General features: G+C 47.9%; 1 protein-coding gene across 1 annotated transcript; it reads left to right on the plus strand.

Annotated features, from left to right (window-relative positions):
• On the plus strand, window positions 1-6,215 carry CYP2A25 (cytochrome P450 family 2 subfamily A member 25). The gene is made up of 9 exons (XM_011289955.4): window positions 1-204; window positions 483-645; window positions 1,143-1,292; window positions 1,531-1,691; window positions 2,869-3,045; window positions 3,527-3,668; window positions 4,121-4,308; window positions 4,940-5,081; window positions 5,622-6,215. Exons 1-9 carry the CDS (start codon window positions 25-27, stop codon window positions 5,801-5,803), a joined length of 1,485 nt encoding a protein of 494 aa, XP_011288257.3. The 5' UTR covers window positions 1-24; the 3' UTR covers window positions 5,804-6,215.
• Window positions 6,216-12,799: the final 6,584 nt, after the last annotated feature.

The following is a 12,799-nucleotide window of genomic DNA, read 5'->3' on the forward strand; positions in this document are numbered from 1 at the left end:
CCATCTGTCACTCCCACTGCCACCATGCTGGCCTCAGAGCTCCTTCTGGTGGCTTTGCTCACCTGCCTGACAATGATGGTCTTGATGTCTGCCTGGAGGCAGAGGAAGCTCTGGGGGAAGCTCCCTCCAGGACCCACCCCATTGCCCCTCATTGGGAACTACCTGCAGCTGAACACAAAGCAGCTGTCGGATTCCTTCATGAAGGTGCCATGAGGCAGGGGATGGTGGAAGGGGGTGGGGCTGGGGGCCTGCCTAATTGAGCTGGGGCATTGTGGCAGGGGGCAGGCAAGGTTGGATGGGAGTCTTAGGAAAGTGGAATTGTGCAGTTGGGGCAGCAGGGTCCTAGGCAGGGAAGAGCAGATCCTGGGATACCAGCCCCTTGAGTGCCAGACCCTGGGGGAAATGCATGCAATGGATGAGGTCTGGGCACAGGGCCAGTTCCCAGTGGGGCCGCTCCCTCTAAGCACTCTCACTTTGGTTAGATCAGTGAGCGCTATGGCCCCGTGTTCACGGTCCACCTGGGGCCACGGCGCATTGTGGTGCTGTGTGGACACGAGGCCGTGAAGGAGGCGCTGGTGGACCAGGCTGAGGAATTCAGTGGGCGAGGCGGGCAGGCCACCTTCGACTTACTCTTCAAAGGCTATGGTGAGGGGCTCGGGATGGGGGCATGTGGTCAGGAACACTCGATGGCCTCAGTTTCCCCACTGTTCTCTTGACTCACCCTCCCACCCAAGGCTGAGGCCGAGTTCTCCCCTTGCTCCCCTCTGTCCCTGTCCCTGATTATTGTCCCTTCTCCCTGGTCTTCTCTAACTTGACCCTGAGTGCCTGCATCTCTATTTCCCCTGCTTCTTGGCCCCATGTCCCTGTTCTCTCTCAGATATGCCTCTTCTTTCTGTGTGTCTTTGAGGAGCTCTTGGGATTTCTGACTCAGAACCGTGGTCAGTTCATCTCCACGTCCTTGTCTCTCTCCTGATTCTTTTCTTCCAACTCGGTTTCTATCTCTATCAATATTTCTCTGACTCTTGAGTTGTATCTCCGTCTCCTCTGAACCCTTCCTTCCCCCACTCCTGCTCTCTGCTCACCTCCCTCCACCTCTGCCCCCACCCCTCCCATCCTCCCCCAACTGTATCCTCCCTCCCCAGGGGTGACGTTCAGCAATGGCGAGCGAGCCAAGCAGCTCCGGCGCTTCTCCATCACCACGCTGCGGGACTTTGGTGTGGGCAAGCGTGGCATCGAGGAGCGGATCCAGGAGGAGGCAGGCTTCCTCATCGAGGCTTTCCAGGGCACGCAAGGTGAGCCAGATGGGCGTGGGCAAGAAGGAGGAGAGTACCCACGAGGATGCAAGAGCTTTCTGGTCCTGGAAGGGGGCTGGTCTGGGGGAAGGCATCTAGGCTCCCGGCTCTGAGTTCTTGTGCTGAGAGCTTGGCTCATCATTCCGGTGCCCTCCTCCACTTCTCAGGCTGGTGTCAGACTGCCCAGTGGATGCTCCCCCAGATCCCTGTCTCTCCTCAACCCCATCCCATTCCCCAGGCACCTTCATCGATCCCACCTTCTTCCTGAGCCGGACAGTGTCCAATGTCATCAGCTCCATTGTCTTTGGGGACCGCTTTGACTATGAGGACAAAGAGTTCCTGTCACTGCTGCGTATGATGCTGGGAAGCTTCCAGTTCACAGCTACATCTATGGGTCAGGTAACCCATCCCAGTCTGTCTCTAAAACACCCCTACTACAACCCTCCAATTTCTTTCCCACATGGAGACAGGTGCCCCAAATACCATCTTCTTCTGGTAGGGTACCTTCAAAATCAACCTCCATCTTTGGACAACTAGCAGCTGCACCAGAACTCAGGACAGGTACCCAATACCCAGTTTCCAGAGACACCTGCATATCGACAGTAGCTCCTCAACAAAAAGGAAGGAGAAGGAGAAGGAGGAGGAGGAGGAGGAGGAGGAGGAGGAGGAGAAGAAGAAAGAAGAAAGAAGAGGGCCAGGAAGAGGGGAAGGAAGAGAAGTAGGTGGGAGAGGAAGAGGAATAGAAAAAGAAAGAGGAGAGGAAAGAGGAGAAAGAAGAGGAGGAAGGGGATGGGAGAGCAGAAGAAGGAGGGGAGAAGGAGAAGGAAAAAGCCAGAGCCTATAGATAAGAAACACACCCTCAAACCAGCTGTCTCTTCCTCAGGCAGGTACTCCCATCCCTACTTACCTTAATATCTAACAGTTGCTCCCTATTAAAATATTCCATCTTTCCATGAATATCCTAACATCTGTACAAGAAGTCACCTCAGCCCACCTCTTGAATACCTGAAGACCAAACCATTTCATTCCCCAAACCATGAAATAAGTGTCCCCCAACCCAGCTCACTCAAACACATACAGATGTGCCCCTATCAGCCCATGTGAATAACTGAAACACATGAACAGGTGTGTCCCCCACTTTAACACCTGCACACCAGCCCAAATTAACTGGAATACCTAGAAAAAAGCCCCCAATTCAAATCCCTTAAATATATGGACAATTACCTCAAAATTGTGAGACCACATGAATGCCTAAACACCTAGACATGTGTCTCCCAACAAAACCCAACCTGACTATCTGAACACCTACATGTGTTCGCTAATCCAGCCTCACTTGAACACCTGAAACCTGGTTATGGGTCCCAATCCATCTCAACGATATGCTGGGAAAGGAGCCCTCACACTTAAGTCATGTAAAAACTTAGATATCTCCTCCCATCAGCTCCATGTAAATCTTAAATACCTGAGAGGTGCCTTTAACCCAGTGCCTACCTTGCCCCAAGAAAGGTCCCACTCCCATCAAGACCTGCCTGCTGACAGCCATCTTTCCCATCCCTTCTTCTTTCCCCAACCCCAGCTCTGTGAAATGTTCCCATCAGTCATGAAACACCTGCCAGGACCACAGCAACAGGCATTTAAGTATCTGAAAGGTCTGGAGGACTTCATAACCAAGAAGGTGGAGCAGAACCAACGCACGCTAGATCCCAACTCCCCGCGGGACTTCATCGACTCCTTCCTCATCCGCATGCAGGAGGTACACCCCAACAGCCAGTGCAGAGAGCTGCAGAGCCAGGCAGAGGGAAACCAGGCTGGCATGGGGAGAACAGAGGCTCGTTCAAACCATTCCCCTCATAACATCCTCACAATCCCAAGTATAATAACTATGGCTGCTCCCTCTACTGAGCCCCTGCCCATGGGCAGGACCTGTGTGTGCCAACCATAATAGCAAGCAATTCCGTACCATGCACTCACTGACTCTATTCCTCTCCTTCTCAATATCCCCACCATAAAAAAGTGTTCTTGAAGAGTAAAGGACAGATAGGCAGGTGGGTAAGGAGTGTGGGAAGGGCATTTTGGGCAGAGCCAGCAGCCTGAACAAAGAGCTAGTAGAACCAAGTCCCTCCTCCCACCTCTGGTCTGGATCTAAGAGAGAGGGGTTCAAAGAGAAAGACCCCAGAAGGGCCCTGAGAGCCCTGAGGGGAGTGGGCTTGGCCTGAAGCCCTCTCTCCCTATAGGAGCAGAACAACCCCAACACAGAGTTCTACTTGAAGAACCTGGTGCTGACCACACTGAACCTCTTCTTTGCGGGCACTGAGACAGTCAGCACGACCCTGCGGTATGGCTTCCTGCTGCTCATGAAGCACCCAGATGTGGAGGGTAAGGCTGCAGGGTGGGGGGCAACGAAGTGGCAGCCACAGGCCCTCAAACTTCCTCTGAGCCCACTGCAACATCCCCACCTTCCCCAGATCCCTGAAGCCTCAGACATACCCTGTTATCCGGAGACTAGGTGATATTCTGCTGGTGAGCACCAGCCAAGTTTCACTAGGTGTTTAAGTATTGAAAATATCTGAGCGGATTGGTAAATAGCTTCCATGCTGGGTCAAATGTACATCCACTGCCTGCTCTCCAAACCATTCCCCAAACTCCTCCCTTATGCCTACTCATGATTCTGGCACGACCGGGTGAACAGGATGCTGCACCAACAATGCGTATGGCCAACATCTGTTTTGAATGGTCTAAGTCCATGGCACACATGGGTGTACGTATTTGGACTATCATCACTGCCCCGAGACCCCAGATACCTAAATACCTTCCCCCTCCTCCCACAGCCAAAATCCACGAGGAGATTGACCAGGTGATTGGCAAGAACCGGCAGCCCAAGTTTGAGGACAGGGCCAAGATGCCCTACACAGAGGCGGTGATCCATGAGATCCAAAGATTTGGAGACATAATCCCCCTGAGCCTGGCCCGCAGAGTCACCAAGGACACCAAGTTTCGGGAGTTCTTCCTCCCCAAGGTATCTTCCTGTCCCACCTTGGGGGACCTCCAACCTGCTCCCTGTAACCCAGCAATCCATTCCCTTAGAAGCTTCCCAGCCCCTGTCCCATTGCTTCAATCAAACATCATGTCCCTTCAATCCCCTCAGAGATTCCTGAATCCCGTGTCTCCCCCAGAGCTCTTTCCACAAGGAATATGAACCCCATACCCCCAAACTTCCTCTCTCAAGAGACATGAACTTCATGTCTAGACCTCCTCCCTCAAGGACACGGATCTCATGTCCCCCAAACATCCTGCCTAGAGAAACACAAACCTGATGTCTCTCAATCCCAGTCCCAGAGAGCATGAACCCCCATGTCCTCTCAACCTCCTGCCTTGAGAGACATGAACTGTGGGTCCCCCACACCTTCTGTCCTAAGAGACACAGAACCTGTGCTCCTCAAACTTCCCTTCTCAGGAGACATGAACCCCCATGTCTGCCAAGATTCCTGGCTCAGAGACCTGAGTCTCATGTCCCCAGGGGACCCACACTCCCCCGCCTCCCATTTCTTATCACTCAGGGCACCCGCATTGTCCCATCAACCTCCACGTGCTTTCAGCACACCCTGTCCCCACTCCACCTTATCAAATGCCCCTCTCCTCCTCACCAGGGCACTGAAGTGTTCCCTATGCTGGGCTCTGTGCTGAGAGACCCCAAGTTCTTTTCCCACCCCCGAGACTTCCACCCCCAGCACTTCCTGGATGAGAAGGGCCAGTTTAAGAAGAGTGATGCTTTTGTGCCCTTCTCCATCGGTAAGAGACCCCAGTCTGCTTGCTGCTAAGCCACTGTTCCCACCAACGGGGCCTCCTTCATCCCACATCCTGTCTCTAAGCTGTAGCCTGGGGTCTGTGTCCAGCTTGAAAGTCCCTCTACGATCTACTCTAGAGCCAACCAGCTGCAAACCCCATGACTACAAGTACCTGTGTCCAGGCAACTGGAAAGGGACGATTGTATCCATTTCACAGATGGGGAAAATCAAAGCCCTTAGTGAGTCAGGTATTTGTCCAAAGTCATTTAGATTCTTGAGATTCCTTGGGAGGAGATGAGAGCCCGGCAGCCATATCTGAGTGTGTGCTTGGAAGGAAGGGGCACCTAAATTTCCCATTGCTACAGCTTGGGATAGCTCACCCCTATCCCATGTACAAGAGAAACTGATGCTCAGAGAGGGTTAGAGATGTCTCTGAAAGTTTCTCAGTCCCTGCTCTCTGGGAGAATGCAGTTGGGGGTGGGTAGTGGGGAAGGGAGCAGTGAGAGCAGGCCTCACCTCCAGCCCTCCCATTCTGTCTCTTCAGGAAAGCGGTACTGTTTCGGAGAAGGTCTGGCTAGAATGGAGCTCTTTCTCTTCCTCACCACCATCTTGCAGAACTTCTGCCTCAAGTCCCCTCAGCTGCCCCAAGATATTGACGTGTCCCCCAAACTTGTGGGCTTAGCCACTATCCCACGAAATTACACCATGAGCTTCCAGCCCCGCTGAGCAAGGGCCGTGCTTGGTGGGGGAGGGGAAGGATGGGGGTGGAGCAAAGCAGTGGGCGGGGCAGGGGCGGGGCTATCAGGAGGGAGGTGACTTAGGGAAATCTGAGGGGACAAGATGGATAGAAGACGAAAGGAATGGGCCCTGTCTGTTCCCCTGGTAGAAATAACTCCTTCAGAAGTGGGATGAAGGAAGGGAACATATTTATTGAGTAAATATTCTGCGTCAGCTCCATGGTAAAAACCTTAGCACGTCCACCTCACCTAATGCCCACAGTTCTATGCAACAGAGAACAGTGTTCATGCCCATTTTACAAGTGACAAATTCTTAATTGATTCCCAAGTAATCTATAACAACGACAAAAACCTTCCCAGTAAATGAATTTTTTACTGTCACTAAACATACTAAAATCTTTTGTTATTGTTGTTCTTTTCTTTTTAAAAAAATTTTTTAATGTTTATTTATATTTGAGAGAGACAGAGCGCAAGCAGCAGAGGGGCACAGAGAGAGAGACAGAATCTGAAGCAGGCTCCAGGCTCCGAGCTGTCAGCAAAGAGCCAGACTTGGGGCTCAAACTCACAAACCACAAGATCATGACCTGAGTGGAGGTCGGATACTTAACCAACTGAGCCACCCAGGCGCCCCTGTTGTTTTCTAGCAATGAATCCTAGGAAACCAAAATTAAAAACACTATACCACTTACAGTCACTCAAAAAAATGAAATACTTACGTACGAATCTAACAACAGATGCGCAGAACTTATATGCTGGAAGCTGCAAACTACTGAAGAAAGAAATCAAATCACTTTTAAATAGACAGACAATTAAATCTCCATAGACAGATGAATGGATAAAGAAAATATGGTAAATACATACAATGGAATATTACTCAGCCATACAAGGGAAGGAGTCATCAGTAGCAGTCTTCAGAATGATTCCCAGTGGCCCCCACTTTCTGGTATTTATGACCTTGTGTGGTTGTTCCTCCCTGTATTGTATCCAGGTTGATCTATAGAATAGTCAAAAGATCTGGGTTGTCACTTTTGAGATTAGAATAGTACAGGGGGATCATTAGTTTAAAAAAAATCAGTAGTCACTCAAAAGACGGGGGTATGGTATTTTACAACTCCTGCATGATGTTGAGAGGAATGGTGCTTTCTGCTAAATTTGCAACCAGCTTTCTCTGTGTCTATCACTCCAGCCTGATTAATGACCAGGCTGGATTTCTTATTGAGGCCAAGCTGATTTCATCTTCCCTGTTAGGTTTTCACTTTTTCAAATGAGATTGGGATATGGGGATGGGTTTGGTATATCGGCATTGAAGCTGAATTTTGGTTTGGTCTCAGGTTGGGTTGTTACATGATGTGTTGGATTTGGTGATTGGATTTATAGAATTTAGATGCAGAATAAGTATTGGAGAATGGCCAAATTTGGCAGTATTTGGGATAAAAGATGGAGCTGGAAGTTGGGAGAAAATCATGCATTCATTTTGACCAATAGAATTGGGATGGGATTGTTTACAGAAATTTATTTGTTTTAAATGTTTATTTTTGTGAGAAAGAGACAGAGCATGAGTGGGGGAGGGGCTGAGAGGGAGACAAAATCCAAAGCAGTCTCCAGGCTCTGAGCTGTCAGCACAGAGCCCTACGCGGGACTTGAACTCACGAACTATGAGATCATGACCTGAGCCAAATTTAGACACTTAACCAAGTGAAGCACCCAGGCACCCCCAGAATTTTTTTTTTACTTTATTTATTTATTTTGAGAGAGAAAGAGAGAAGCAAGGAGGTGCAGAGAGAGAGAGGGAGAGAAAATACAAGCAGGCTCTGCACTGTAGTGCAGAGCCCAGGGCAGGGGTCTAACTGACGAACCGTGAGAGCATGACCTGAGCTGAAATCAAGAGTTGGCAGCTTAACTGAATGAGCCACCCAGGTCCCCCTGATTACAGAAATGTGTAAAGGGAGTTGAGTTGAGGTTTAGGTATATCGTCAGAACTGGCTCTGGCTAATCTGACCTGTCAGTTGAGATGAAAGTTGGTAATGAGGATGATGTTAAAATAAAGGTTGGGATGAGAATGATTTGAGCTTAAAAATGGAAAGGGGAATTGGAACAAAGTACAATTTAAGATAGTTGCTGTATTTGGGGGAGGTGAAGTTTGGACAACTTTATGCCAAGTCATTGACTTTGCAGCTTCCGTGTCGTCTGATGTCACTAGCAAGATCAATGACCCTGGGGGACACCAACATGGGAGAACCATCTCCCTCTTTCATGTTTCAATAATGAGGAAAGTGTTTTCTGGGATGGAGGAGAGGGGGAACAGGCCTACCATTTTCCCTGTTGAAGTTGGAAAACAAGAGGAAGTCATTCGGGTCAATGAATTCCTTATCATGGTCCACAAGGGCCTCCTTCACAGCTTGGTACCCCCTAAGGACCACCAGTGACTTGGATCCTGGATACAAGGTGTTTATGGGGCCATACTCCTTACTCAGCTACAGGCAGCAAGACCGAGCTTACATTGGCTCTTTTATTCTTCCTTCCTAAGTTGAGGGGCCCTGCAACTCTCTGAGCGACATCAGAGACATCAGCATGTTTTGGAAGCGGTTTTTCCAGGAGTGGGAGGGGTCTGGGCCCTGGGGGAAGTTAGTCCTTGCACCCTAAGCTGAGGGTCAGGAATAGACAGATAAGAGCCAGGGGCAGAAGTAAGATGGCTATACTCAAAATGTCTATGGTGAAGGCATGTTGCAGACAGTCACTGAAAGGAAAAGTGGGAGAGGTTGTGACTGGGCAGGGGATCCCTGCATCTCTCATCTCCATCTGGAACATGCCTTCCCCAGGCCCCAGATACAGGGGAAGATAAGGAGAGGAAAAGAAATAGAGAGGAATAAAGACAGGCAATCAGTCTGGAGAGAAAAAGGGCTGGAAGGTGAACGGGAGGGAGAGAAAGAGTAGCAGAGGCATAAAGAGGCAGTGACAGAAGGAGAAACATTAAGAAAGAGGTAGGCAGAGAGACAAAAAGGAAACCAGACAGACCTCAAGAAAGACAGAGAAGGGGCGCCTGGGTGGCTCAGTCGGTTGAGCGTCCGGCTTCGGCTCAGGTCATGATCTCGCAGACTGTAAGTTCGAGCCCCGCGTCGGGCTCTGTGCTGATAGCTCAGAGCCTGGAGCCTGGTTCCGATTCTGTGTCTCCCTCTCTCTCTGCCCCTCCCCCACTCATGCTCTGTCTCAGAAATAAACATTAAAAGAAATGATAATAATAAAAAAAAAGAGGGGCGCCTGGGTGGCTCAGTCGATTAAGCGTCCGACTTCGGCTCAGGTCACGATCTCGAGGTCCGTGAGTTCGAGCCCTGCGTCGGGCTCTGGGCTGATGGCTCGGAGCCTGGAGCCTGCTTCCGATTCTGTGTCTCCCTCTCTCTCTGCCCCTCCCCCGTTCATGCTCTGTCTCTCTCTGTCTCAAAAATAAATTAAAAACGTTAAAAAAAATTTTTTTAATAAATAAATAAATAAATAAATAAATAAAAAGAAAGACAGAAACAGGGAAAAGGATAGAAAGAGCTTGACAGGGAATGACTTACACGGGATAGAGAGGCAGAGACAGAGGCAGTGCAAGAAAGAGACAGACCTCAGATCAGACCCCGAGAGACATCGGAGAGAGAGAAAGAGAGAGGTCACCTCTCTCCTTCTTTCCCTTTCTCCCCTTCTTTTTCCCTCCCTCTCTCTGTCTCCTTTTCCCTGTGTCTGTCCCCATTTTTCCACATTTCTACATCTTTTTCATGCTTCCCATCTGACACTGGTTGGTGCCTCTAAGTTGTTCAACGGGTGCCTCACGGTTTTTGTGCATGGAATGGGGTAGGGCAGTGGGAGAAAGTCCCAGAGCTGTTCTGACCATCTCCTGGGCAACAGGGAGTTTTTGGCTCCCCTAATGGCTGAGTTGGGAGATGCGGAATTAGGAGACCCAGGGGTTGTCCCTTTCCTCTTCATGGCCCCTGGCCTCCTGTGTGGTAGACATGGTGAGTGAGAATGTTGGTAACTCAGTATAGTACATCATGACTATTTTTTGGGTAACAGACAAAATCCTGGAAACATTTACCTTTAGATCCAATCAATTTTAGAATTGTGAGACTTTAGGTTTGTAGTCTCCTCAATCTTCTAGAATGTAAGCTCCATGAAGACAAGAATTTTGTCCATTTTTTTGGACTGTGAATTTCCACACAAAACATCAGTGGCAGAGGTGGGCTAAGGTCCACGTCTCTATGACATACCCTTTGTACCTTTGCACTGTCATCTCCTGTTTAAGACCAGAACTCCCACTGCTAAGTCCCTCATCTACTTTTTCCGTGCTATCCTGACAGCTTGGAGAAAGAGGGAGAAAAGCAGGTGCCCACATTCTCCTCCTTGTCCCTGGCTTCCCTACCACCTTCTTTGGGTATTTCAACAGGTTCTCTACATGCATACCCATGATAGTTCTTACAAAGTGCTTGGCTGCAGGGCTGACGAGGAAATGGTTAGAAGGTGAGGAGGAGAAAGACTGAGAGCCACACAGCAGTTACCAGGTCCTTTATTTTCTTGAATCACCACCATCATCTGCTCCCAGGTCTTATCAAGGCCTTTGATGATGGGGGCAGGAGGTCCTGGGTGCCTCCTACTGAGTCAGTGTACCTGGCATCATGCTGGGTGTATTGGCTTGCTAGGGCTGTGGGTACTAAGTACCACATCTGAGTGGCATAAATGTCAGAAACCCATTGTCTCAGTTCTAGTAGTTGTTTCTCGGTTCACCTCAGGGACTGTGGTTGTTGGAGCCTAACTAATTGGCATTCTGGGACAGGACTGTGAGTAACAGGGTCCTCCTTAATGTGGCCATGGACTGAGCATCTTGGCCTGGTTTATTTGTATGCCTTAGAATGAAGCTGTGACTCATGCTAGGCTCAGGGAAAAGACTATACCCATAACTGATTAGCTGTGTGTGTCCCAACCAGGCTTTGGCCCCAGATATAGAGCACTCAAAGGAAGGACTATATCCTGTGATAAATGGATCCATTGGCTCATGAAAGAGCCATCTCTAGGGAGCTAAAAAAAAAGAGAGGGAGAGGGGCTCCTGGGTGGCTCGGTTGAGCATCCAAATCTTGATTTCGGCTCAGGTCATGATCCCAACGTTGTGGGATCAAGTCCCACATCAGGCTCCTCACTAAGCATGGAGCCTGCTTAAGATTCTCTCTCTCTCTCTCTCTCTCTCTCTCTCTCTCTCTCTCTCTCTCCCTAGCTCACATGTTATGCTCTTTCTCTCCCCCACCCCACAAAAAAAAAGGAGAGAAGAGGAAATAAGCAACTGTAGGTGACATGCTGAGGTCCACACTCCTAAACATGGACTGCTCACCAGAACCCTTAAGTTCCCATGCTGCTGCTGCCTATGCCTCTGTTACAGCAAGAGTTTCTAATCCTCAGGGTTGTAGGGGAAAACATCCAGTGCCATGCTCAGCACAGTGAAGAGGTTAATTCAAACCTGACTTAAGCATTATTAAGTAATCACTGCCATGGTTCTCTATCCATTCATCTGTCAATGGACATCTAGACTGTGTTCATATCTTGACTAATGTGATTTACACGGCAATGAACCTAAGAATGCAGATATCTCTTGGAGATAATGGTTTCATTTCCTTTTTATACATACCCAGAAGTGGGATTTCTGGATTGTACGGTACTTCTGTTTTTGATATTTTGAGGAACTGCCATTCTGTTTCCATCATGGCGGCATCAATTTACACTCACATGGATGGTGCACAAGGGTTCTAATCCACATCATCGCCAGTATTTGTTATTGCTTATCTCTGTGATAGCCATCCTAACAAGTATGAAATATCTCATTGTGGTTTGGATTTGCCTTTCTTTTATGATTAGTGATATTGAACACCTTTTCACATATCTGTTGGCCATTTGTATGTCTTTTCTGGAATAATGTCTATTCATGTCCTTTGTCCAATTTTTAATCTGGTGGGTATCTTTTGTTTTGGGATGTTTTTGTTGTTGTTGTTGTTGTTTGTTGTTTTTGTTTTATTTTGTTTGGCTATCAAGTTGTGAGAGAGGCTGAATGACAATGCATGGTGTGTATATATGTGTGTGTGTGTGTGTGTGTGTGTGTGTATATCACATTTTCTTCATCTGTTCACTGATTTGTAAAGGAAAAATAAACAAGTGGAAGTACATCACTAAAAAGTTTCTGCACAGCAAACAAATAATCAACAAAATGAGAAAGCAACCTCCAGAATGGGAGAAAATATGTGCAAACCATATACCTGATAAGGAGTTAATATCCAAAATATTTCCCCACTTCAGGATCCAATCTGTGACCATACATTATATTTAGTTGTAATGTCTTTGGTCTTCTTTAATCTAGAATAGATTCTCAACTTTTGTCTTTCTTAACCTTGATATTTTGAATAGCATACAATAATTGTTTTGGAAATTGTCCAGACATCAGTTTGGATTTGTTTCATGTTTTTTTATGCATTTTTCCAATACAATTTTTAACCCTTTGGAAGGCAAAACCTTTTTCAATAGACACCAAACAAGGCATGTCACCAAAGCCTAAACTTTGGCTTCCATAAGCTCTACAGAAGTGAGCTTTGGAGAAAGCCCTTTCAATTTCCAGTGTCTGTTGTATTACAGTTTCATGAGGTTCTGTGGTCAAGGCCTTTATAGATAGGATTATTAAATGCCACATGACTGTTCACAGTGACCTCAAACTAACGGGAAATTTTAGATCATCTGCAGCTAAGATTTTTTTCCCTCATAATCTGCCTACAGATTTGGCTCACTTAAAAAATTCCTAGTTACTCTTTACAAAACACTGTTTTTACATACAGTAAAACTTATATTTTACAATGAGGTTTTACAAATGCATAAACTCTTTTTTTTAATTTTTAAAAAATCTTTATTTTTGAGAGAGAGAGAGACAGAGTGCAAGCCGGGGAGGAATAGAGACAGGGAGACACAGACTCTGAAGCAG

This window comes from Felis catus, chromosome E2, assembly GCF_018350175.1.
Source record: "Felis catus isolate Fca126 chromosome E2, F.catus_Fca126_mat1.0, whole genome shotgun sequence".
NCBI classification, from domain to species: domain Eukaryota; kingdom Metazoa; phylum Chordata; class Mammalia; order Carnivora; family Felidae; genus Felis; species Felis catus.

Excerpts from the sequence above, each read along its gene's own strand:
- CYP2A25 (XM_011289955.4), top strand. The coding sequence starts at position 25 with ATGCTGGCCTCAGAGCTCCTTCTGGTGGCTTTGCTCACCTGCCTGACA. Across the intron at positions 3,669-4,120 it reads GAAGCACCCAGATGTGGAGG|CCAAAATCCACGAGGAGATT; the intron begins GTAAGGCTGCAG and ends CTCCTCCCACAG. Across the intron at positions 4,309-4,939 it reads GGGAGTTCTTCCTCCCCAAG|GGCACTGAAGTGTTCCCTAT; the intron begins GTATCTTCCTGT and ends CCTCCTCACCAG.